At 42.8% G+C, this 23,838-nt stretch overlaps 1 protein-coding gene across 10 annotated transcripts in view; it reads right to left on the reverse strand.

The window, feature by feature from the left end:
* LOC106610635 (serine/threonine-protein phosphatase 2A 56 kDa regulatory subunit gamma isoform) overlaps positions 1–19,041 on the reverse strand; it is a 51,073-nt gene extending 32,032 nt beyond the window's left edge. For all 10 annotated transcript variants that reach the window (XR_001329939.2, XR_006770914.1, XR_006770913.1 and 7 more), the window contains exon 1: positions 18,817–19,041. Coding sequence is in view for 6 of the 10 variants with exons in the window: in XM_014210068.2 (XP_014065543.1) it covers positions 18,817–18,910 (94 nt within the window). In the remaining 4 variants the exon portion in view is untranslated. The remainder of the gene's footprint in view (positions 1–18,816) is intronic.
* Between the last annotated feature and the right edge of the window lie 4,797 nt (positions 19,042–23,838).

A 23,838-nucleotide genomic window follows, 5' to 3' on the forward strand; every position in this document is an offset into this window, starting at 1 on the left:
TTCATATTTATATCCAAAAACAGCGTTTTACTATGGCATTGATGTTGAGGAAATCGTTTCCCTCCAATAACCGGCAGTCAAGTCAGCACCACAAATTAAATAATTAAAATTAAAAAACATTGGTAAAATATTATATTGTCATTTAAAGAATTATAGATTTACATCTCTTGAACGCAATCAACTTGCCAGATTTAAAAATAACCTTACTGGGAAATCACACTTTGCAATAATCTGAGCACTGCGCCCAGAAAAATACGCGTTGCGATACAGACTAGCCGTCATGTTGGGGAGATCTAAAATCGAAAATACTATGTAAATAATCCATTACCTTTGATTCTCTTCATCAGATGTCACTTCCAGGTATCACAGGTCCATAACGAATGTAGTTTTGTTCAAAAAAGCTCATCATTTATGTCCAAAAATCTCCGTCTTGTTAGCACATGATCTAAGCCCGCCGGACTTCACTTCATGAACGAGGGGAAAAAATATATTTACGTTCGTTCAAACATGTCAAACGTTGTATAGCATAAATCATTAGGGCCTTTTTTAACCAGAACATGAATAATATTCAAGGTGGACGAATGCATTCTCTTTTATAACGTATTGGAACGAGGGTACCCAACATGAACTCGCGCGCCAGGTGTCTAATGGGCCATCATCGTTCCATGGCTCTTGTTCGGTCAGATCTCCCTCCAGAAGACTCAAAACACTTTGTAAAGGCTGGTGACATCTAGTGGAAGCAATAGGAAGTGCCAAAATATTCCTCAGCCCCTGTGTTTTTCAATGGCATAGGTTTAAAGGTAATACAACACATCAGGTATCCACTTCCTGTCAGAAAATGTCTCAGGGTTTTGCCTGCCAAATGAGTTCTGTTATACTCACAGACACCATTCAAACAGTTTTAGAAACTTTAGGGTGTTTTCTATCCATATATAATAAGTATATGCATATTCTAGTTACTGGGTAGGATTAGTAACCAGATTAAATCGGGTACATTTTTTTATCCAGCCGTGCAAATACTGCCCCCTAGCCCTAACAGGTTTTAACTAGGCAAATCAGTTAAGAACAAATTCTTATTTAACAATGACGACCTACCCCGGTCAAACCCTCCCCTAACCGGGACGACGCTAGGCCAATTCTGCACCGCTCTTCTGCACCTTGTCCCATAGTACCTTAGACCACTGCGCCACTTGGGAGCCCCTGAATACAGGATGGGTGTCATGTTTTGCCTAATAAATGAACTAAAAATGTACATTTTAACTTTCAAATGGCACCAAAAAGATGGTTGGAGGTCCACACAGAGAATGTTGATTTGAGTGGGAATATCCATTGTTTGAAAGGAAAGCGTCAATCTCCCATAGGAAACCTATTGAAATCATAGAAATAGCCTAGATAATAGAATACACATTCAAGTTGACCTTCGACGGATGGTGGACTGGCGGCCATCTTTCTGAGAGTAATTTAGACTAAAAAACTAAATACATTTTTTTTTCAAATGTCAGTGGCATACCAGCTAAATTGCAGTGGTCTGAAGGGATAGGTCCATTCTATGAATTCTGTTTCTATGATTGAAATGACACCTACCCTGTATTCAAGAGAATGCTGTGTCTAAACTGATGGCGGGCACAACAAAAACAACTCAGACCCTGTAAAATAGGGTCTAAGCTACAACATACAGTACTAGTCAAAAGTTTGGACACACCTATTAATTCAAGAGTTTTTCTTGACTTTTTACTATTTTTTCTACATTGTAGAGTAATAGTGAAGACATCAAAACTATGAAATAACACATCATGGAATCAAGTGGAATCAAGTAGTAACCAAAAAAAGTATTAAAACAAATCAAAATACATTTTAGATTCTTCAAAAGTAGCCACCCTTTGCCTTGATGACAGCTTTGCACACTCTTGGCATTCTCTCAACCAGCTTCATGAGGAATGCTTTTCCAACAGTCTTGAAGGAGTTCCCACATATGCTGAGCACTTGTTGGCTGCTTTTCCTTCAACCTGCGGTCCAACTCATCCCAAACCATCTCAAATTGGGTTGAGAATTGTAGAGGCCAGGTCATCTGATGCAGCACTCCATCACCCTCCTTGGTCAAATAGCCCTTACACAGCCTGGAGGTGTGTTTTGGGTCATTGTCCTGTTGAAAAACAAATGATAGTGGGACTAAGCGCAAACCAGATGGGATGGCGTATCGCTGCAGAATGCTGTGGTAGCCATGCTGGTTAAGTGTGCCTTGAATTCTAAATAAATCACAGACAGTGTCACCAGCAAAGCACCACCACACCTCCTCCTTCATGCTTCATGGTGGGAACCACACATGCGGAGATAATTTGTTCACCTACTCTGCATCTCACAATAATCTCAAATCTCAAATTTGTACTCATCAGAACAAAGGACAGATTTCCACCAATCTAATGTCCATTGCTCGTGTTTCTTGGCCCAATAAAGTCTCTTCTTCCAATTGGTGTCCTTTGGTAGTGGTTTCTTTGCAGCAATTCGACCATGAAGGCCTGATTCACGCAGTCTCCTCTGAACAGTTGATGTTGAGATGTGTCTGTTACTTGAACTCTGTGAAGCATTTAATTTGAGGTGCAGTTAACGCCAATGAACTTATCCCCTGCAGCTGAGGTAACTTTGGGTCTTCCTTTCCTGTGGCGGTCCTCATGAGAGCCAGTTTCATCATAGCGCTTGATGGTTTTTGCGACTGCACTTGAAGAAACTTTGAAAATTCTTGGGATTTCCCGGATTGACTGACCTTCATGTTCTAAAGTAATGATGGACTGTTGTTTCACTTTGCTTATTTGAGCTGTTCTTGCCATAATATGGACTTGGTCTTTTACCAATATGGCTATCTTCTGTATACCACCCCTACCTTGTCACAACACAACTGATTGTCTCAAACGCATTCAGGAGGAAAGAAATTGCCCAAATTAACTTAACGAGGAACACCTGTTAACTTCTATGGGCTAGGTGGGACGCTTGCCTACTCAACAGCCAGTGTAATCCCGTGGCGCGATATTCAAATACCTAAAAAATGCAAAAACTTCAATTTTTCAAACATATGACTATTTTACACAATTTTAAAGACAAGACTCTCGTTAATCTAACCACACTGTCTGATTTCAAAAAGGCTTTACAACGAAAGCAAAACATTAGATTATGTCAGCAGAGTACCCAGCCAGAAATAATCAGACACCCATTTTTCAAGCTAGCATATAATGTCACATAAACCCAAACCACAGCTAAATGCAGCACTAACCTTTGATGATCTTCATCAGATGACAACCCTAGGACATTATGTTATAAAATACATGCATGTTTTGTTCAATCAAGTTCATATTTATATCAAAAACCAGCTTTTTACATTAGCATACATTAGCATTAACATGTGACTAGCATTCCCACCGAACACTGCCGGTGAATTTACTAAATTACTCACGATAAACGTTGAAAAAAAAACATAACAATTATTTTAAGAATTATAGATACAGAACTCCTCTATGCACTCGATATGTCCGATTTTAAAATAGCTTTTCGGTGAAAGCACATTTTGCAATATTCTCAGTAGATAGCCCGGCATCACAGGGCTAGCTATTTAGACACCCAGCATTTAGACACCCAGCAAGTTTAGCACTCACCAAAGTCAGATTTACTATAAGAAAAATGTTATTACCTTTGCTGTTCTTCGTCAGAATGCACTCCCAGGACTTCTACTTCAATAACAAATGTTGGTTTGGTCCCAAATAATCCATTGTTATATCCAAATAGTGGCGTTTTGTTCGTGCGTTCAAGACACTATCCGAAAGGGTAAATAAGGGTGACGAGCATGGCGCATTTCGTGACAAAAAATGTCTAAATATTCCATTACCGTACTTCGAAGCATGTCAACCGCTGTTTAAAATCAATTTTTATGCCATTTTTCTCCTAAAAAAGCGATAATATTCCGACCGGGAAAGCATGTATACGTACAAAGAGAGAGAAAATAAATACATCTCGTGCACGAGCGTGAGTCTCAGAGTACTCTGACCAGCCACTATCCAAACGCGATAATGTGTTTCAGCCAGAGGCTGCCTCGATATCATTCAGCTTTTTCCCGGGTTCTGAGAGCCTATGGGAGCCGTAGGAAGTTTCACGTTACGGCAAAGATCCTCAGTCTTCAATAAAAAGAGCCAAGATGAACAACAACTTGTCAGAGAGGGCGCTTCCTGTTTGGAATCTTCTCAGGTTTTTGCCTGCCATATGAGTTCTGTTATACTCACAGACACCATTCAACCAGTTTTAGACACTTTAGCGTGTTTTCTATCCAAAGCCAATAATTATATGCATATTCTAGTTACTGGGCAGGAGTAGTAACCAGATTAAATCGGGTACATTTTTTATCCGGCCGTGTCAATACTGCCCCCTAGCCCTAACAGGTTAATTGAAATGCATTCCAGGTGACTACCTCATGAAGCTGGTTGAGAGAATGCCAAGAGCGTGCAAAGCTGTCATCAAGGCAAAGGGTGGCTACTTTGAAGAATCTGAAATATATTTTAATTTGTTTAACACTTTTTTGGTTACTACATGATTCCATGTGTGTTATTTCATAATTTTGATGTCTTCACTATTATTCTACAATGTAGACAATTGTAAAAATAAACTAAAACACTTGAATGAGAAGGTGTGTCCAAACTTTTGACTTGTACTGTATGTGAAAAGAGAAAAATCGGAGTTTCCATGTTTTTAGACCATTTGTGTTAAAGGTAAAAAAAAGCCTGTTTGTAAGCTTTCAAATGTTATCAAACTCAAACTTTAACTTTTTCAGAGATGAAGACATGGATGACCAATTGTATTTTATTTGATTTTTTTATTTAACTAGGCAAGTCAGTTAATAACAACTTTGAGCACCTCCATCTCCTGAATGTTTTGACCACTACCATGGGCACACATGTTTGGAAGGTTTCATTCAAATCTAAAAGGAGTGCAGACAGAAAGTGAAATCATATGGAACGACCCAAAATTATCCCAAAGCCTGAGGTCTCATAACATTTTTATGCAATTTTTTATTTTTGCAAAAAATTCGAGTTCAAATTCTCGCTTGACCGGACTTTCTTCTAGTGCTCTCACAAAAAGGGAGAGAGAGGAGGGGTGAGGGGGGAGAGGAGTGAGTTCCCTGTCAATAAGGAGAACTGAGTGAGAATTCAAAGAGCCCAACATACAAGGGCCAACAATGTGTGGAGTCAGTCATCTGCATCATTGGTCGAATACACAACTGAAAAGGCATCGCTTCCTGCATGTACAATACAGAGTTTTAAGACCTTCCGGTTTACACCCTGGGAACAAAATAATCTGAGAATAGACACTCCTTCTACACCATGTCCCAAAGTCAACAATATTAACATACGGATGTTACATTCCCCAGCTAGAAAGCAAAAATTGTCGCTCAAACAGAAGGTGTCTCTAACAACCAAAATGAAACAGGTGGGGGTTTGAATGACACTCGTGTGTGTACACTGAAAGTTGACTAGCAACAACTGGGACTTAAGTCACCCACCATGAGCGGCCACAAAATTTGCCTAAATCATCAACCCTTGGAAAAGGGTACGAGTACGAGTCCGACTTAGTAACGCCATTGAGTTTCAGAAAATCTTAGTTACTCTATTTTCAGGAGTTACTCGATAGGCATATTGTTTGATTGGGGCAAAGTCCCCAATGTCAATGTCATGATTGAGTACATTTGTCTGAGTTGGCACATATGAGATTAAACCCTGATATTCTAAAAGCAGTGCAACAATGTTGTCTAGAATCTCTGAGTTACTCAATCGTCCAACAGGCACAGGATGTATTGGGCTTTCCTTCTGCACTTGAGGAAGACTATAGTCAACGGTGACAGCAGTGGCCACAGGCAGAACATCACTACCGGTTTTCACCAACCATAGCGGGTGAAGTATGGTTTCAACATGTTGACATGACACAGCTGGGTTTTTTCCTGCACAATAATGGCGATAAAGTAATCCAGATTAACAACTGTTTTTCACTATGGGGTAAGGGCTTGAAAGCGAGCTTGCAACAGTGACCCCCGAATGGGTAACAAAACCAAGACTTGGTCACCCACATCGAAAGTGCGGTTTTGGGCCTTTCGACCTTACCAAACTTTCATATTTGTTTGCAGATTCTCACTGGCAAATTCACAGGCGCAGTGCAATCTGTATCGAAAAGCGCTAACGTGCTCCAACAGATTAGTTTTTTTGTGTTTAAACAGGGTAAGCTGTTGCCCTGCAACAACCTCTCCCTCAGCAAGCTCAAAGGACCTCTGACATGATGTCCAACCACAAGCTTATTCAGACTAAAACCCGAGAGATTCCTGAACAACCTCCCTTGTTGCAAACAGCACAAGACGGACCCCTTCATCCCAGTCTTTCTCAAACTCAAAGCAGTAAGCTCTCAACATAGACTTCAAAGGCTGATGAAATCTCTCAAGAGCACTTTGAGACTCTGGGGGGTAGGTACTAGAGGGGCAATGGGTAACACCCAACTGCTGTAGCACTTGCTGGAAGACCATTTAAATTAAATTCGAACCTTGGTCTGATTGCTCTACCTGCGGAAGGATTTACATTAAGCCACAACATCTTGTTTCAGACCAGACCAGAAGAAGTTACACAAGATACGTCATGCTGACCCCAAGATGGCCTGCAATACTACCACCGTGATTCAACCTTAGAATCTCTGTCACGGGTATCGTCGGTGAAGGAGGACCAAAATGCAGCAGCACGAGTAGCTGGCTTCCGGCTCTTCCTAGGCCTAGCCAAACTACCCGTGTGCCCCCCCAAATTTGTTTTATTGGGGGTGCCTCTCGTGCTTCTCCCTCAGCGCGTCCAAGGCCTCGTACCTCCGCCTCTCTGCCTTGGCTGCCTCGATTTCCCACTGCGGGCGGCGATAATCCCCAGCCTGGTGCCAAGGTCCAGCCCCGTCTAGAACTTCCTCCCAGGTCCATCTCTCCCGCCAGTCCAACTCGAAGTCCCACTGCTCCTTCCTCTGCTGCTTGGTCCTGGTGTGGTGGGTGATTCTGTCACGGGTATCGTCGGTGAAGGAGGACCAAAATGCAGCAGGACTGTGTTTGTTCATTTTGAAAATTTATTTAAATCAAAAAACGAACACAAAAAACAACAAACAAGAGAACGAACGATCCACTGACAGTCTGGCAAGGCACAAGGCTAACACAGAACAATCTCCCACAAATGACAAACACAAACACACCCTAATATATGGGACTCTCAATCAAAGGCAAATAGACAACACCTGCCTTCAACTGAGAGTCCCAACCCCAATTAACCAAACATAGAAACAGACACACTAGACTAAACATAGAATACATGAAAATCAAACAGTGCTCAAAAACCCCGGAATACTTAAATCAAATGCCCCTTCAACAAACACACCACCCCGAACCACATAAAACGAATACCCTCTGCCACGTCCTGACCAAACTACAATACCAATTAACCCTTATACTGGCCAGGACGTGACAGTACCCCCCCCCCCTTAAAGGTGCTAACCCCGGAAGCACCTTAACAAAAATAACCCCAAACAACACCAAAAGAAAAATTCCCCCCTACTAAAGGGAGGGTGGCTGCCGTCAACGACGGCACTGTGCTACACCCCCCCTCCCCAACCCACCTATCTCTGGAGGTGGCTCCGGTTCAGGCCGTTCCAGGCTGTCGGGGCAGTCTGGCAGCTCGGGGCGGTCTGGCAGCTCGGGGCAGTCTGGCGGCTCGGGACGGTCTGGCGGCTCCGGCGGTTCGGGGCGGTCTGGCCACTCCGGCGGTTCAGGGCGGTCGGGCCACTCCGGCGGTTCAGGGCGGTCGGGCCACTCCGGCGGTTCAGGGCGGTCGGGCCACTCCGGCGGTTCAGGGCGGTCGGGCCACTCCGGCGGTTCAGGGCGGTCGGGCCACTCCGGCGGTTCAGGGCGGTCGGGCCACTCCGGCGGTTCAGGGCGGTCGGGCCACTCCGGCGGTTCAGGGCGGTCGGGCCACTCCGGCGGTTCTGGGTTGGTCGGGCCACTCCGGCAGTTCAGGGCGGTCGGGCCACTCCGGCAGTTCAGGGCGGTCGGGCCACTCCGGCAGTTCAGGGCGGTCGGGCCACTCCGGCAGTTCAGGGCGGTCGGGCCACTCCGGCAGTTCAGGGCGGTCTGGCCATTCTGGCGACTGTTGACTGGCGGGCATCTCTGGCGACTGTTGACTGGCGGGCAGCTCTGACGACTGTTGACTGGCGGGCAGCTCTGACGACTGTTGACTGATGGGCAGCTCTGACGGGGAAGCTCTGACGACTGTTGACTGGCGGGCAGCTCTGACGACTGTTGACTGGCGGGCAGCTCTGACGACTGTTGACTGGCGGGCAGCTCTGGCGACTGTTGACTGGCGGGCAGCTCTGACGACTGTTGTCTGGCGGGCAGCTCTGACGACTGTTGACTGGCGGGCAGCTCTGACGACTGTTGACTGGCGGGCAGCTCTGACGACTGTTGACTGGCGGGCAGCTCTGACGACTGTTGACTGGCGGGCAGCTCTGACGACTGTTGACTGGCGGGCAGCTCTAGTGACTGTTGACTGGCGGGCAGCTCTAGTGACTGTTGACTGGCGAGGCTGGGTTTACGCACTTGAAGCCTGGTGCGTGGTGCTGGTACTGGGCGTACCAGATTGGGAACACGCACCTCCAGGCTAGTGCGGGGAGCGGGAACAGGACGAGTCGGACTGGGTTGACGCACTTCCGGGTCCGCACGAGAGACAGGAGCTGGAAACCCAGGGCTATGGAGGCGCACAGTCGGTCTTGATCTTACCTCCTGCACAACCCGTCTTGGCTGGATAGAACTAGTAGCCCTGTACGAGCGGGGTGCTTGTACAGGGCAGACTGGGCTGTGCAGGGGCCTGATGGTAGCCGTGCGTAGAGCGGGAGTTGGGTAGCCTGGTCCTCGGAGGCGTACCGGCGACCAGATGCGCTGCGCAGGCATCCTCCTACCAGGCTGGATGCCCGCTCTAGCACGGCACCTGCGAGGGGCTGGAATAACGCGCACCGGACTGTGCGTGCGTATGGGTGAGACAGTGCGCTCCTCAGCGAAACATGGCGCTCTCCACCTCATACGCTCCTCCATATAACCACGGGTAGCTGGCTTCCGGCTCTTCCTAGGCCTAGCCAAACTACCCGTGTGCCCCCCCCCCAAAAAAAATTATTGGGGTGCCTCTCGTGCTTCTCCCTCAGCGCGTCCAAGGCCTCCTACCTCCGCCTCTCTGCCTTGGCTGCCTCGATTTCCCACTGCGGGCGGCGATAATCCCCAGCCTGGTGCCAAGGTCCAGCCCCGTCTAGAACTTCCTCCCAGGTCCATCTCTCCCGCCAGTCCAACTCGAAGTCCCACTGCTCCTTCCTCTGCTGCTTGGTCCTGGTGTGGTGGAAGATTCTGTCACGGGTATCGTCGGTGAAGGAGGACCAAAATGCAGCAGGACTGTGTTTGTTCATTTTGAACATTTATTTAAATCAAAAAACGAACACAAAAAACAACAAACAAGAGAACGAACGATCTACTGACAGTCTGGCAAGGCACAAGGCTAACACAGAACAATCTCCCACAAATGACAAACACAAACACACCCTAATATATGGGACTCTCAATCAAAGGCAAATAGACAACACCTGCCTTCAACTGAGAGTCCCAACCCCAATTAACCAAACATAGAAACAGACACACTAGACTAAACATAGAATACATGAAAATCAAACAGTGCCCAAAAACCCCGGAATACTTAAATCAAATGCCCCTTCAACAAACACACCACCCCGAACCACATAAAACGAATACCCTCTGCCACGTCCTGACCAAACTACAATACCAATTAACCCTTATACTGGCCAGGACGTGACAATCTCTTGTCGAAGCTGTAACTGGAAAGGCAATTTGAGATACTCTGGGCCAATCGTCTTGTACAGAAATGGCCCTATAACGCCATTTCCCCATCAGAACACCACTTCTGTCAAAGTAACCCCCACGAACTTCATCAAACTCCTCCTCTGAACGTATCTCTTTAAAAAGTGGGGAGAGGGTACCATCTTTACTCTGTTTCGCAATCAGCTGCTTCCTAGACATCGATGTGTCAACTGTATGGACCCTATCTTCTTTCAGTGGTCCTTCAAACTTGCTCACCTTTGTAGTTTTCAAAGAAGAGGTCAACTCAGGAGGTTTAACTTGTTATGGAGAGGGGGCAGTATTTTCACGGCCGGATAAAAAACGTACCCGATTTAATCTGGTTATTACTCCTGCCCAGAAACTAGAATATGCATATAATTAGTAGCTTTGGATAGAAAACACTCCAAAGTTTCTAAAACAGTTTGAATGGTGTCTGTGAGTATAACAGAACTCAAATGGCAGGCCAAAACCTGAGAAGATTCTGTACAGGAAGTACCCTGTCTGACCATTTCTTGGCCTTCTTTGTCATCTCTGCTGTAACGTGACACTTTCTAAGGCTCCCATAGGCTCTCAGAAGGCGCCAGAACGTTGAATGATGACTCTGCTGAAAAACAGTAGCGCATTTGGATAGTGGTCGATCTGAGAACAATGAGACGGGTGCGCGCATGCACGTGAAGAGGCCATTTGACATTTTCAGTCTTTGAACGAAAACAACGTCTCCCGGTCGGAATATTATCGCTATTTTACGAGAAAAATCGCATGAAAATTGATTTTAAACAGCGTTTGACATGCTTCGAAGTACGGTAATGGAATATTTTGAAATTTTTTGTCACGATACGTGCCGGCGCATCACCCTTCGTTACCCTTCGGATAGTGTCTTGAACGCACGAACAAAACGCCGCTATTTGGATATAACTATGGATTATTTGGAACCAAACCAACATTTGTTGTTGAAGTAGAAGTCCTGGGAGTGCATTCTGACGAAGAACAGCAAAGGTAATCCAATTTTTCTTATAGTAAATCTGAGTTTGGTGAGTACCAAACTTGGTGGGTGTTAAAATAGCTAGCCTGTGATGGCCGGGCTATCTACTCAGAATATTGCAAAATGTGCTTTCACCGAAAAGCTATTTTAAAATCGGACACCGCGATTGCATAAAGGAGTTCTGTATCTATAGTTCTTAAAATAATTGTTATGTTTTTTGTGAACGTTTATCGTGAGTAATTTAGTAAATTCACCGGAAGTGTTCGGTGGGAATGCTAGTTCTGAACGTCACATGCTAATGTAAAAAGCTGGTTTTTGATATAAATATGAACTTGATTGAACAAAACATGCATGTATTGTATAACATAATGTCCTAGGAGTGTCATCTGATGAAGATCATCAAAGGTTAGTGCTGCATTTAGCTGTGGTTTTGGTTTTTGTGACATTATATGCTAGCTTGAAAAATGGGTGTCTGATTATTTCTGGCTGGGTACTCTCCTGACATAATCTAATGTTTTGCTTTCGTTGTAAAGCCTTTTCGGACAGTGTGGTTAGATAAAGGAGAGTCTTGTCTTTAAAATGGTGTAAAATAGTCATATGTTTGAAAAATTGAAGTTTTCGGATTTTCCAGGACTTTGTATTTCGCGCCACGCCCTATCATTGGATATTGGAGCGGTGTTCCACTAGCGGAACATCTAGATGTAAGAGGTTAAAGAAATCAGAATCACACAAACGTCTCAGACAGATCGATCAAGATGGGGTTGCTGACATCCTCCTCAACACTAGACTTGCTCCCAGCAACTTTCTTAGACAGCATGTTAACGGAGCACGCTGGGAACACTCTAGGGTACTTTTCAGGTAACCCATCAGATTCCTTACAAACGACAGGATTTGGCACGACATCACCTCCAGCCAAATCTTTTTCCAAAATGAAGGAGACCCCCCTTCACTGCTAGGCTAGGCTTCACTCCAACGACAGCGAACCAGAAACAAGATCAGACTCAAGTTCCACATTATATAAAGGAACTTACATGCAACCCATCTCCACTCTTTGTACTAAGACAATGTAACCAGTTGATGAAGTGTCAGACGAAGGCAAAACACTCTCCAAAATGAAGGATTGGGCTTCCCCAGTGTCTTGCAGGACCTTCACTGGCTGCCTAACAGAATCACCACTCGGTAGAGACACGAACCCGTCTGAAACATCAGATCTAAAATCTTGATTAGGAGATACACCAGTCTCAACCAACCAGAGACTTGATGGGCTGGAGTGCTCCCACAAGAAGAAACAGCTTTTACTCCCTCACAATGTTCTGTTTCCTCTTAGGACACAGAGACAATGTGCCCTTTCTCACAGCAGTAACGATAAACTGGCGGATGCGGAAAAAAAGTTGTTTTCTGCTGATCTTTATCTTTGGGCACTGTAGAAAAAGACTGAAACCTTGTAGTAGGATGTGTCTTCTCGGGATTGCTTTTCGCATTGGCATAACTACTGGGTTCTTTGTTTGTAAAGGTAGGTTTATGTGTCAACACAAACTCATCTGCACAGACTGCAGCTTTCTCAAGAGTGAGATCCTTGTGATCATCAATGTAGGTAGCAACCCTTTAATGAAGGCAATTCTTGAACTGCTTGAGAAGTATGTGTCTTTAAATCCTCAAGGTCCTTGACCTCTTGAGAACCACACCACCGATCAAGAATACATGCTTGTTCCCTTGCAAACTCAACATGGCTTTGTATTTCTGTCTTCCATAATTTACAGAACAGTTGTCTGTATGCATCTGGGACCAACTCATAAACCAGAAGGGTAACAGCTTTAACAGTGTCATAATCAGAACTCTGGTCAAGAGATAAAGCGACGTACACTTTCCGAGCTTTTCTCACAAGGACACTTACCAAATATCTCGCGGCCATTTTAGGCATGTGGCAATCTGCTCAAACAGAGTAAAATATACGTCCACTTTTTCTTTGAAAGGCGGTACAAGTCGGCTGTTCCGACCAAGATCAAACTCTGCTGAGGGTGCAGGATGGCTTGACTAGATTCAGAGTTCTTCCAAATCTCTTAATCGAATGGCATGCTCCCATTCCTGTTCCCATTCCTCGTGCTCAATCTCTAATTTCTGTTGTTCCCATTTTGTCTTTAGTTCTACCTCTCGCAAGTTGCACGTCTATGGGGTGTACTCTACCACCCGTAGGACCCTTTTCATCATCCTCGCTCTACGGAAGGATTTCATCCTACACAAACAGTATAGACAAACTCTGACTACTCATTTCGAATTGGCATGTGCAACTTTGATGTCATAGTGCTTTGCAATGACAAGCAGATTCTCCATCGTACATTTATCTAGTATCTCCCATGTAGGGTTTTCCACAAATGCTTTTTTTATGCAACTTTCAAAATGATTCCACCAATCTTATAACCCCTCTGGGTGGATGTCAGTGACAAACTGTCTGGGCACAGCTGAGCAACTGCCATACTACTGGGAAACAAGAACCCGGACGAGCCCCATTTTGTTACATTCCCCAGCAAGAAACCCCAAATTGTCACTCAAAACAGAAGGGAGAACTAGCAAAGAGTCACAAACAACCAAACAGGTGGGGTTCTAAGAGGGGGTTCTGAAAGTCACTCATGGGCGTGTCCACTGAAAATTGACTAGAAACAACTGGGACTTAAGTCACCCACCATGAGAGACCACTAAATTTGCCCAACAAGAGGCAAACAAAATAAAACCAACACCAAACTTAATGACCGGAAGCAAACCAAAATGGTGGAACAAAACAAAAACCAGGAAGATCAGATAAAGGATTGTTTTTTAGAAATCAAAATCAGGAGCGCCAACTAAAAGGTATTAACCCTCCACATCTCTTAAGCCAACTGGAGCACTAGGCCAGCACAGGTGAAACACCTTCCCACTAACGAGATGACAAACCAGCACAGGTGTAACACATACTGACTAATGAGGTGACATCAATCGGTGCGCCCCATCTGCAAACGTCCAACCTCAAAATATTAATGGAAAAATCAAAGCCTATAACACTGCCAATGTAAACAACAAATACAGGAGGCAAATAAGCACATTTGCCATCACTAATCCCCAATCTGCCGTACCAACATGGCAACAGGAACCGCACTGGGTGGCAGGCAGTCAGCATGATAGAGATATCGTTACTAGAACATGCCAACCCTGGTGTCACAGACAGCATTGGGAACATTCCACAGTGCCAGTCTATTACTTAATATGCTAGGGTGGGATGTTCTCACTGTGTCACAGTTTTGACACAGTGAGCAGTCATGCTATGGCACAGAAAGCAGTCAATTAACACACACACTATTTTAGTATAATATAATAGTCGTCTGCCTCTGCATGTCATGGCCAAAGTTCTCTCCAGGGGAAGGTGGAGTGTGTTTAAAGCGGCAGAGATTTTGTGCTGATAAGACTGGTACAGTATGTCTGCTAGTGGGTATCTGACACTAGTCAAAAGGCCCAGTTCGAATACTTCAGAAAGGCCTCAGAAATAAACATTGTTTAGATTGAGGAAAGTGATAAGGTGGTAACCTTTTATTCACCAATCCAATCACTTAAAGATCTGTGTATGTACCGCAAGGAAAGAAGGACGGAATGAAGGATCAAGAAATAATTTCTAAAGTATTCGAACAGGGCCACAGTCTGCTGAATCACCAGCCGTGCCTGCACAGTTGTACAGTATATTCCACAAACTTTACATGCTTCGGCACATCACTGCCTCTTTCAGCCCACAAAGGCTGTCCAACCCATGGCCTATTCATATGAAATAGGTCCTGGAAGAAATGTAACCATTAAATTCCCTGCAGGGCCAGGCTCTTAAATTGGACAATGCAAGACCTTCCATCAATACCCCAGCCATTCTTGTGGCGGGGAAGGGACACAACACCATCTTTATCAATTTGAATATTTTTCAAATTAAATGGTAAGTGCGTAAATTAGACTTGAGGTCTGAGGCTTACTGATTTTTCACATGCTTTTATGGCAAAGTTGGTTGTTGTCTAGACTAGGATGCAGTAAGGGTGTGGTCAAGAGATAGGGTTGAGGACCTGGGGCCCAAACAACTGAATAAAGCCCCTTTATATCCCATCTGATATAGGCCTAGATTAAAATAAATTGAAGGACATTTTGATGGAGCGCTTTCATGCAAAGCATGATTCCACTTATATTCCACTTATCCAGCTCTGAATAAAATGGAAGGGTTTTACTCAAGCAATCAAACATAATAGTGGACTGATTGCGGAGAAAAAAAAAAGAAAATCTGTGAATTTAGCCTACATTTTTGGCATATTTGGCCTTCATTTAGGAGGAGCCAAAATGACAATCTTAACATAAATGTTGAAAACTATACCCTTACTGAGGAAAGTGAATGTGCAACCATCTCTGGAGTTGCATTTATTGACTGTGGCACTAACCACTATAGTATTGAGTCAAATGTCAAGAATAATTGAGAGGAAAACATCCCATGAAACGACTAGCCTACTTGACAAACACAATCCCCAAAATAATAACAGCACTTGCCCTAATTTTTGTGGATATACACAAAGACTGACGAATGCCAGAGGACAGAAGAGAAAACACAAAGATATCCCAAAGGCTTTAGCAGGCCGTGACAGATTCTGGGTTAAAGGAGAGGCCCATCCTTCCTAGATACACACAAAAGGGATTTGGTACAGAGAGACAACTGTCTGGAGTGTCATTGACATGTTCAATTTAAGACAATAAATCATATAAATGTCAGTGATAATAGCTTGGGAATTCCACATCAGATGAAAGTAAAAGCATTTCTTATGGATAAAATGGCCATTTGGTTATACGTTAGCCTGTGTTATACTTTATGATATGTGTTAACCGATATGTTATGTGTAAATGTTCTGTCCCCAAGTAGTTGCTTCCAGAACAGGGTCTTCATTTAGGCACAGGCACCCTTGCCTACCTTGTCCATGTCAGCCCGCAGACTTCTCCAATTACATAACGCTCACTGATCAAGTTTCTGTACATGTGGCTAAAATACCCTCTGTGATGAAGAGAGAAAGGCGCTGTGTTATGGTTGTGACAATATACATTAACCCTGATGTGACTTCCATTAGTGTTGCACACAATAGGGTCACGGGAGGCAGCCTTGCCGGAAAAGTATTATCGTCTTTGCGTGGATATAATAGCAATACTAAATGGGAGTCTCATTGGCATGGGTCATATTCACATAATAGCTTCCAAAATAGCAATCTGTTTCAGTACGGGCTATTGTAAGTTCCAGTGACTGAAACTTTCCAGGCAAACATTTAGCTTGTTTATTTCAGGATATAAACAGTAGTCAGTAGTAGGCATTTCTGCCTAGAAAACTGGTTTAGGAAGGAGCTCTAAAGTTACATATAGCTAGCGACATTTGCTTTTTGTATTATTTGGACAGGTTACTGACAAAGGCATGGGCTCTGAATAGGTAAAGCATGCCACATTATGCTGCAATTTCCATTGTGTCTTGCGTTCAGAATAATAAACTTAAGGCCTTTCAACGGCCATTTGTGCTATTCTCTTTGCAAGAAGAATATGTCCGACGTCTTACAAGGACATAGGGGATAAGAGAGAGTGTGTGATAGCTCACACAAAACAAATGAATGTAATTCAATGCAGGGGTGTGTCGGCTCAAATTCATAGTCAAATCAATAACACCCCATGGCATCATAGATCTTATTCAACACCACCACCCCCCTTGGCTTTCACAGAATACAGCGGGGGCATTTTCAGACAAGTTTCAGACTCACATTTTCAGACAAGTTCAAGTCTGCATACTACTGACTCAGTGTGCTGGCTAGCCTTGCCTATAGCTCAGGGAAATTCCAAGGTAATGTAATTGAACTGAGACTCTATGTATGCCAAACTAAAATCATTGATTTCAAAGTTTAACAAACCATACAACTATGCACAAGGACTACTTTTAACAATTTACACAGAATATTTTGCAAAAACATTTAACTAAGAACTAACTAACCGTAACCCTCTGTTTTTTTGTGATCATGTTTTTTAAAAACTCCTAAATATCTGCTCCGAATTAAGATAAGAAAATGTCTGCAGAAAGAATGGGGAGTCAGCTATGACATGGACTGTACTGAACTATACTCTACTTTTCTTTACTGTACTTTACTGTGCTCTACTGTAATGTACTATGCTGTCAAAACATAGAACGTCCAGGACATCTATGTTTGGCCCAAATGAAGGCCGGTCCAGACGTATATGGACATTGAAATCAAGGCTGGTCTGGACCTGACTAAAAAACGAGGTCTGTGGACGTTGAAATCAAGTCAGAGTCGGGAGAGGTGACATTATCGGAGAGAGAGAGGAGAGAGAGGGAGGGGTTGTCCAGACTTTTCACACTCGCTTTGACAACCAGACAACAGAAAGAGAAAGAAAATAGTTCTCAGCTATACATAACAGTATGCCAGAGGAAAAGAGGACAGCAGCAGGTGACCCAACTGTGGTTTGTGACTACTATGATTTCAGAAATTCTGTTACCGATTTATTAAGAGAATTTTGAGTTGTAATCACTTAACAATTCATACACAAAATTGATGTCAGTAAAAACACTAGTAATTGATAGGTCTACTTTTACTTGTTACTTTTGTGAACTTTCATTATCCTCCCTACTCACGAGGGAGAGAAATTAGAAAATATCTTTAAGATGTAGGTTTTTGGTAATGGAATTTCAAGGCAATGTTTCTTAAACTTACAGAAAGCACTAGATTCCCCTGAACGAAATATAAGTGTTGATGTTAGTTGACAGGGGTCTTTACTTCAACATTAACATGTTTTGATATATTTCTGATACCTTTTAATAATTTTTTCTGGTAGATGTTTTCTAAGACCCCTTTTCCATCTGTTTGACAAGATATCAATGCCTTTACTTATTCCTCATTTTTAGGATTGAAAACGGCAGAAAAATGTATATGCCTTAATTTCTCAAAAATATAGACTCTTACCTTTCATTTGACACCCAATTTCACATGCTCCTATTAACTTCACATGTTGATGCTCATGGGTCATTTTACATGGAAATGGCTCTTTATGAAAGCGCTAGCAGTTAGCCTATTGACTAAGCTAGCCTATAGCTGAAATAGCCTACTGCAAGCCTATAGCCTAGTAACTGTGCCTCACTAAGGTTTGTTTTTTCAGGGGAAGGTAATAACAGGCTTTTCCCCTCTTAAGCGGAGGCAACCTCTCCTCCATTGGGAAGAGGAAGGAGGGAAGAAGGAAAAGGGCAGGGAGAGGCTGCTGCAGCAGAGGCAGTAGTCTACAACACCCTATGGCTAAATTGTGCCCAGATGAACTGGAGTGATACACAAACCATGAGCTGGGACCAAATAGAGACAAGCAGAACGAACACAGGCAAAGGCTACCCTTCCCTATTTCTTTCTGTCTAACTCTCTTAAACACTTACACAGATAAGACACACACACACACACACACACACACACACACACACACACACACACACACACACACACACACACACACACACACACACACACACACACACACACACACACACACACCTTCCCTAGGCTATGACCTCACTTCCTTTTACATCCCTGCGCTCTGTGTGTGTGTGGGGGGGGGGCTGAGAGGGTAGTAAAACCAGCTTTTTCACACTCTCTTTTCTTGGAGCTCTGCATGCCATCCCCAAGACAAACATCCCCGATCCCCTATAAGGAAACTATAAAACCCTTTACAAACATCAATCCTTCTGAAACAAAGACTCTTAAACCGTATCTTCCCATCTTGGTGACAAATCAGCCAATAACCAATGGAGGGAAAAAGAACAGCTAGAGAAATGCTGTCTCTGTCTTCCCCAGGACAAAAAGCAACAACGGTTCCTACGTACCTCTGAAGTGCATAAGAGCCACTGGCTGGAAAGGCCCATTGGAATTAGGTGCATCCACAACCATCCTCATTCCAGCTTTAGTGCATGTCAACATCTAAACTCGACCAGGAAGGCAATCCACTTAAGGCAAGGAGCCAGCCTCCATTTTAACACAAAAGCAGATCAGAAAATGAAGCTCTCTGGTGCTGCTGGAGGGAACTGGCTAGTTAGTGATGTCAGCGGCAAGGAGCGAGCCGGTTGGCTGAACACAGGCACACAAACTGATATAGGCAGGCAGCTGGGAAAGGCAGATTATTGGTGGAAGGAGAGCAGGAGGAGGGACTTGCAGGGACATTTGGCTCTTATTCGTCACTGTATTTTATTCTAAATATTACTGAATATGACTCTCAAGTGCCTAATGGTTGGTCAAATTCTCAATTTAAAGGAGCAAGTTGCGTACATGATGGACCTATTGTAATGTGATCAAACCAAAACACAAACGCTGCAAAAATGACACCACACTGCAACTTTTGCTAGGCAAATCTCAAATAATAAACTACACTGAAAATATCACACTGAAAATAATGTTGTATCAGTGAGTATTATTGTATCACAAAAACTGTTGGCTATCCCTGTAACCATTCCACTTGCAGTAGCAGTGCTAAATCATTGGTGGAATATGCCTACTGTGTATGTGATAATGTGAGATGGCCTTTTAAAATGTAGATTTTGTCCCACAAATTTTACTGAGCTGTAATTACACTAACAACATTGTGTATACATGTTGAGCAGTTTTGGCAATTACCCAAGCAGAATAGGGGCTGCTCCTTACTCCACTTTTGTAATAGCAAAAAACACTCAAGTCCATTATTATGCATTTACTAAAACAATATTGTTACTATAGTATTACTACCCATGTATAACAACTTCAGTGGATTTATTTACATAATTTATCTAAGGCGTAGCAAATAAAATAACTGACAGGACAATTTTAGCATTTGCTGCATCATGTTTGGTAACTAGTGTGCACAGTACAGTAGCTCACAATATAAACAGGAAATGAAAGTGAGAAAATAAAAAAAGATGCGAAACTAGAAAATGCAGGAAATGCCCTCTTTGCTCATGCATCGATGCACATATCTACTGTATTCTCCACACAATTACATACACTCCCCTACATATTTATTTGGACAGTGAAGATAGAACTTGACATTTGGTTCTATACCCCAGCATTTGGATTTGAGATCAAATGTTTCATATGAGGAGACAGTACCGAATGTCACCTTTTATTTTAGGGTATTTTCATACATATCTGTTTTACCGTTTAGAAATGAAAGCACTTTATGTATATAATCCCCCCAATTTGAAGGTGTCATAAGTACTTAGACAAATTATCTTATGTGTATTAAAGTAATCAAAGGTTTAGTATTTGGTCCCATATTCCTAGCACGCAATGACTACATCAAGCTTGTGACTCTACAAACTTGTTGGATGCATTTGCAGTTTGTTTTGGTTGTGTTTCAGATTATGTGGTGCCCAATAGAAATTAATGGTACATAATGTATTGTGTCATTTTTGAGTCACTTTTATTGTAAATAAGAATAGAATATGTTTCTAAACACTTCTAAATTAATGTGGATGCTTTCATGATTACGGATAATCATGAATGAATCGTGAATAATGATGAGTGAGAATGTTTAAGAGGCATAAATATCATATGTCCCAACATAGTGCTTCCTCTTTCAACATTGACATTAGTTATTGGGGGAAAAAACACCCATACTGAGAAACCACACACAACAACCACAGAGTCAGCCCACCATGTCATAACCATCTGAATGTAAGGCATGTATGTAACTCTGGGCATGATGGTAATTGTCACAGCCGTCATAGTGAATAGACCAAGGCGCAGCGTGTTGAATGCTCATCTTTTATTTTGAATGAAAGCACTTCACAAAGAAAAACAAACGACAGCCAAACAGTTCTGTCAGGTATCCTAACCCACAAAACCCAAAGGAAAACAGGCTTCCTAAGTATGGCTTCCAATCAGAGACAACGAAAGACACCTGCCTCTGATTGGAAACCATACTCGGCCAAACATGGAAAACGAAACATAGAAATAGAAAACTAGAACAAATTCCCCTAGAACCAAAAACCCCAAAACACACAAAACAACTCCCCTGCCACGCCCTGACCATTCTACTATGGCAAATGACCCTTTTCACTGGTCAGGACGTGACAGTAATAGCCTGGTCCCATAATGTTTTTAGGCCTACAGTATAAACAGCTCGTTGTCATGTCATACATTTGGCAAAAGTACAAACAGAGTGTATCACTGGGCTATATGGGTGATACCGAAGTGAGATAAATTACTCTCCTTAATTCAAGATAAGCTCACATTCTGAATTTGACCTCTGGGGGAAAAAAGCTTGTTAGAGTGGCTTCCATTACATGTGAAGTAGCGCTCATGTGTTCAGTTGAGGAAAGGAATCATCAAGCAAGACCTTACTCTAGGAATTCACTGTCTGGGAGGCCAAGTCCTCTCCTAGAAATGCTAATTAATACGTTCCATATCCATGGCAACTATAAGGGAAACTCAGAGAAGGCTGCTAGAATTTCTGCTAGTTTGGCGGCTCCTTTTATTGGTCAGGAAAGATAAGTGGGAGTGTCCTTGACTTGGGGATTACATGTTTTGAAACAAACTTCCACTTAGATGGGGCAGGTTTATGTCTGTACTGTAATAACAGTATCACTTCTCCACTTGTATTCTCTCATAAACCATATGGACATCGTTTATCCTGCTCTACTGTCAGAATTGTTATTGTCATCGACAGTTTGACAGTGAATATTAACTCATGAAATATGGAAACTCTTTGTAGGTGTGTTATATGGTTTAGAAAACCATTAAGTCTGACTCTGCTGAAAAATAGACTGCTCTTTCCATAACATAGACTGACCAGGTGAATCCAGGTGAAAGATATGATCCCTTATTGATGTCACTTACTAAATCCACTTCAATCAGTGTAGATGAAGGTGAGGAGACAGGTTAAAGAAGGATTTTTAAGCCTTGAGACAATTGAGACATGGATTGTATATGTGTGCAATTCAGAAGGTCAATGAGCTAGACAAAAGATTTAAGTGCCTTTGAACGAGATATGGTAGCAGGTGCCAGTTTGTCAAGAACTGCAACGCTGCTGGGTTTTTCACACTCAACAGTTTCCCATGTGTATCAAGAATGGTCCACCACCCAAAGGACATCCAGCCAACTTAACACAACTGTGGGAATTATTGGAGTCAACATGGGCCACAATCCCTGTGGAACGCTTTCAACACCTTGTAGAGTGCAAGTCCCAAAAATGTAGGCTGTTCTGTGGTCAAAAGGGGGTGCAACTCAATATTAGGAAGGTGTTCTTAATCTTTTGTAAACTCTGTCTATCGTTCTCTGAACATAAGTGACAGGAGTAGTGGCTAAAGTTCAGTTTTTATCCAACAGATGGCAGCAGAGACCTCACATGCAGGGCATTATACACAAACTGACCGTTGACATGGAAAGGATAACTGCTACCACTATTTAGACTAGAGGCATGATTCAAGGTTTTTGTTTTAGTCTCTATCAGCTATGGCAGCACATTGCCTCCGAAAAAATGTAACTTCCTAAACCTGCCTATTACGCTTTCAGTGTGATAAAGAGTCCAATGTGAAAAAAAAGACAGTCCAATGTGAAAAAGACAGTCCAATGTGTTTTTATGGGCTATGTTTAATCTTGCCAAAAAGGTTAAAGTGCAGACCTTTCATGAGCGGCCAAGCAATAATACATCTGTCACCTGTCAATCAAAACCCACAGACTCCAGTGCTGATATGGCAAGAATAGGACTGAGTAACTACAATTAGCATATGATTTATTACTTTTTATGATTTTTAGTCAGATCCCCATTAGCTGTTGAAGATCAGCAGCTATTCTTCCTGGGGTCCACAGAAACATAGAACATGACAAAATACAGAGCACTAATGGACAAGAACAGCAATAACATTTAAATAAGAACACTACGACTAAAGAACAATACAACTACTTTTAAAAAAAAGGAGAAAATAAATAAATGAATAATACTAATCTCAAACATTCAAGTGCATTGTCATGTAGACACTTGTAGGATGTTGCAGTTAAAGAATGCAGCAAAACAAATTATGTGTGGGTGTGTGAGATTGTGTGTGTTAGAGTTTGTGTCTCTTCAAAGACCACTTTGTTCCTTGCAGTGTTGTTTTATTTGTTTTTTAATAAGTGATTTTATTGCTTGCCTGAGTTACCTGAGGTGGAGAGAATTCCATGTAGTCATTGCTCTATACCCCTCAAACTCAACTCTGGACCTCGAAGCCAGTTCCACTGCATTTTCAGTGTTCCCCTCTAATCATTAACTGATTTAGACCTGGTACACCAGGTGAGTGAAATTAAGTATCAGGTAGAAGAACAGAAAACCAGCAGGCTCCGAATCTCGTAGGATCAGAGTTGAATACCCCTGCACTATACAGTACTGTGCATCTCCCAGCCTCTGTTCTGGACTTGGGGACTGTGAAGAGACCACTGATTGTGTGTCTTGTCAGGTATGTATGGATTTTTTTGCTGTGTGTTAACTGGCTGAACAGACAATTTGGTACTTTCAGCACATCAATACTTCTTACAAAGACGAGCAGTGATGCAGTCAATCTCTCCTCCACTCTGAAACAGAAGAGACTTAAATAAATGTTTTTTGACATTAGCCCTCCGTGTACATTTGAGGGCCAGACGTGCTGCTCTGTTTTGGGCTAGCTGGAGCTTTTCTAGGTCATTTTGTGCCGCATCTGACCATACAACTGGGAAATAGTCAAGATGCTACAAAACCAGAGCTTACAGGATTTGTTGATTGCATGTGATGTTAAAAAAAGCAGAGCATCTCTTTATCAAAGACCGACCTCTCCCCATCTTTTCAACAATATAATCAAATCAAATCAAAATCAAACCACATTTTATTGGTCACATACACATGGTTAGCAGATGTTATTGCGAGT

Source organism: Salmo salar, chromosome ssa09 (genome assembly GCF_905237065.1).
Source record: "Salmo salar chromosome ssa09, Ssal_v3.1, whole genome shotgun sequence".
NCBI classification, from domain to species: Eukaryota; Metazoa; Chordata; class Actinopteri; order Salmoniformes; family Salmonidae; genus Salmo; species Salmo salar.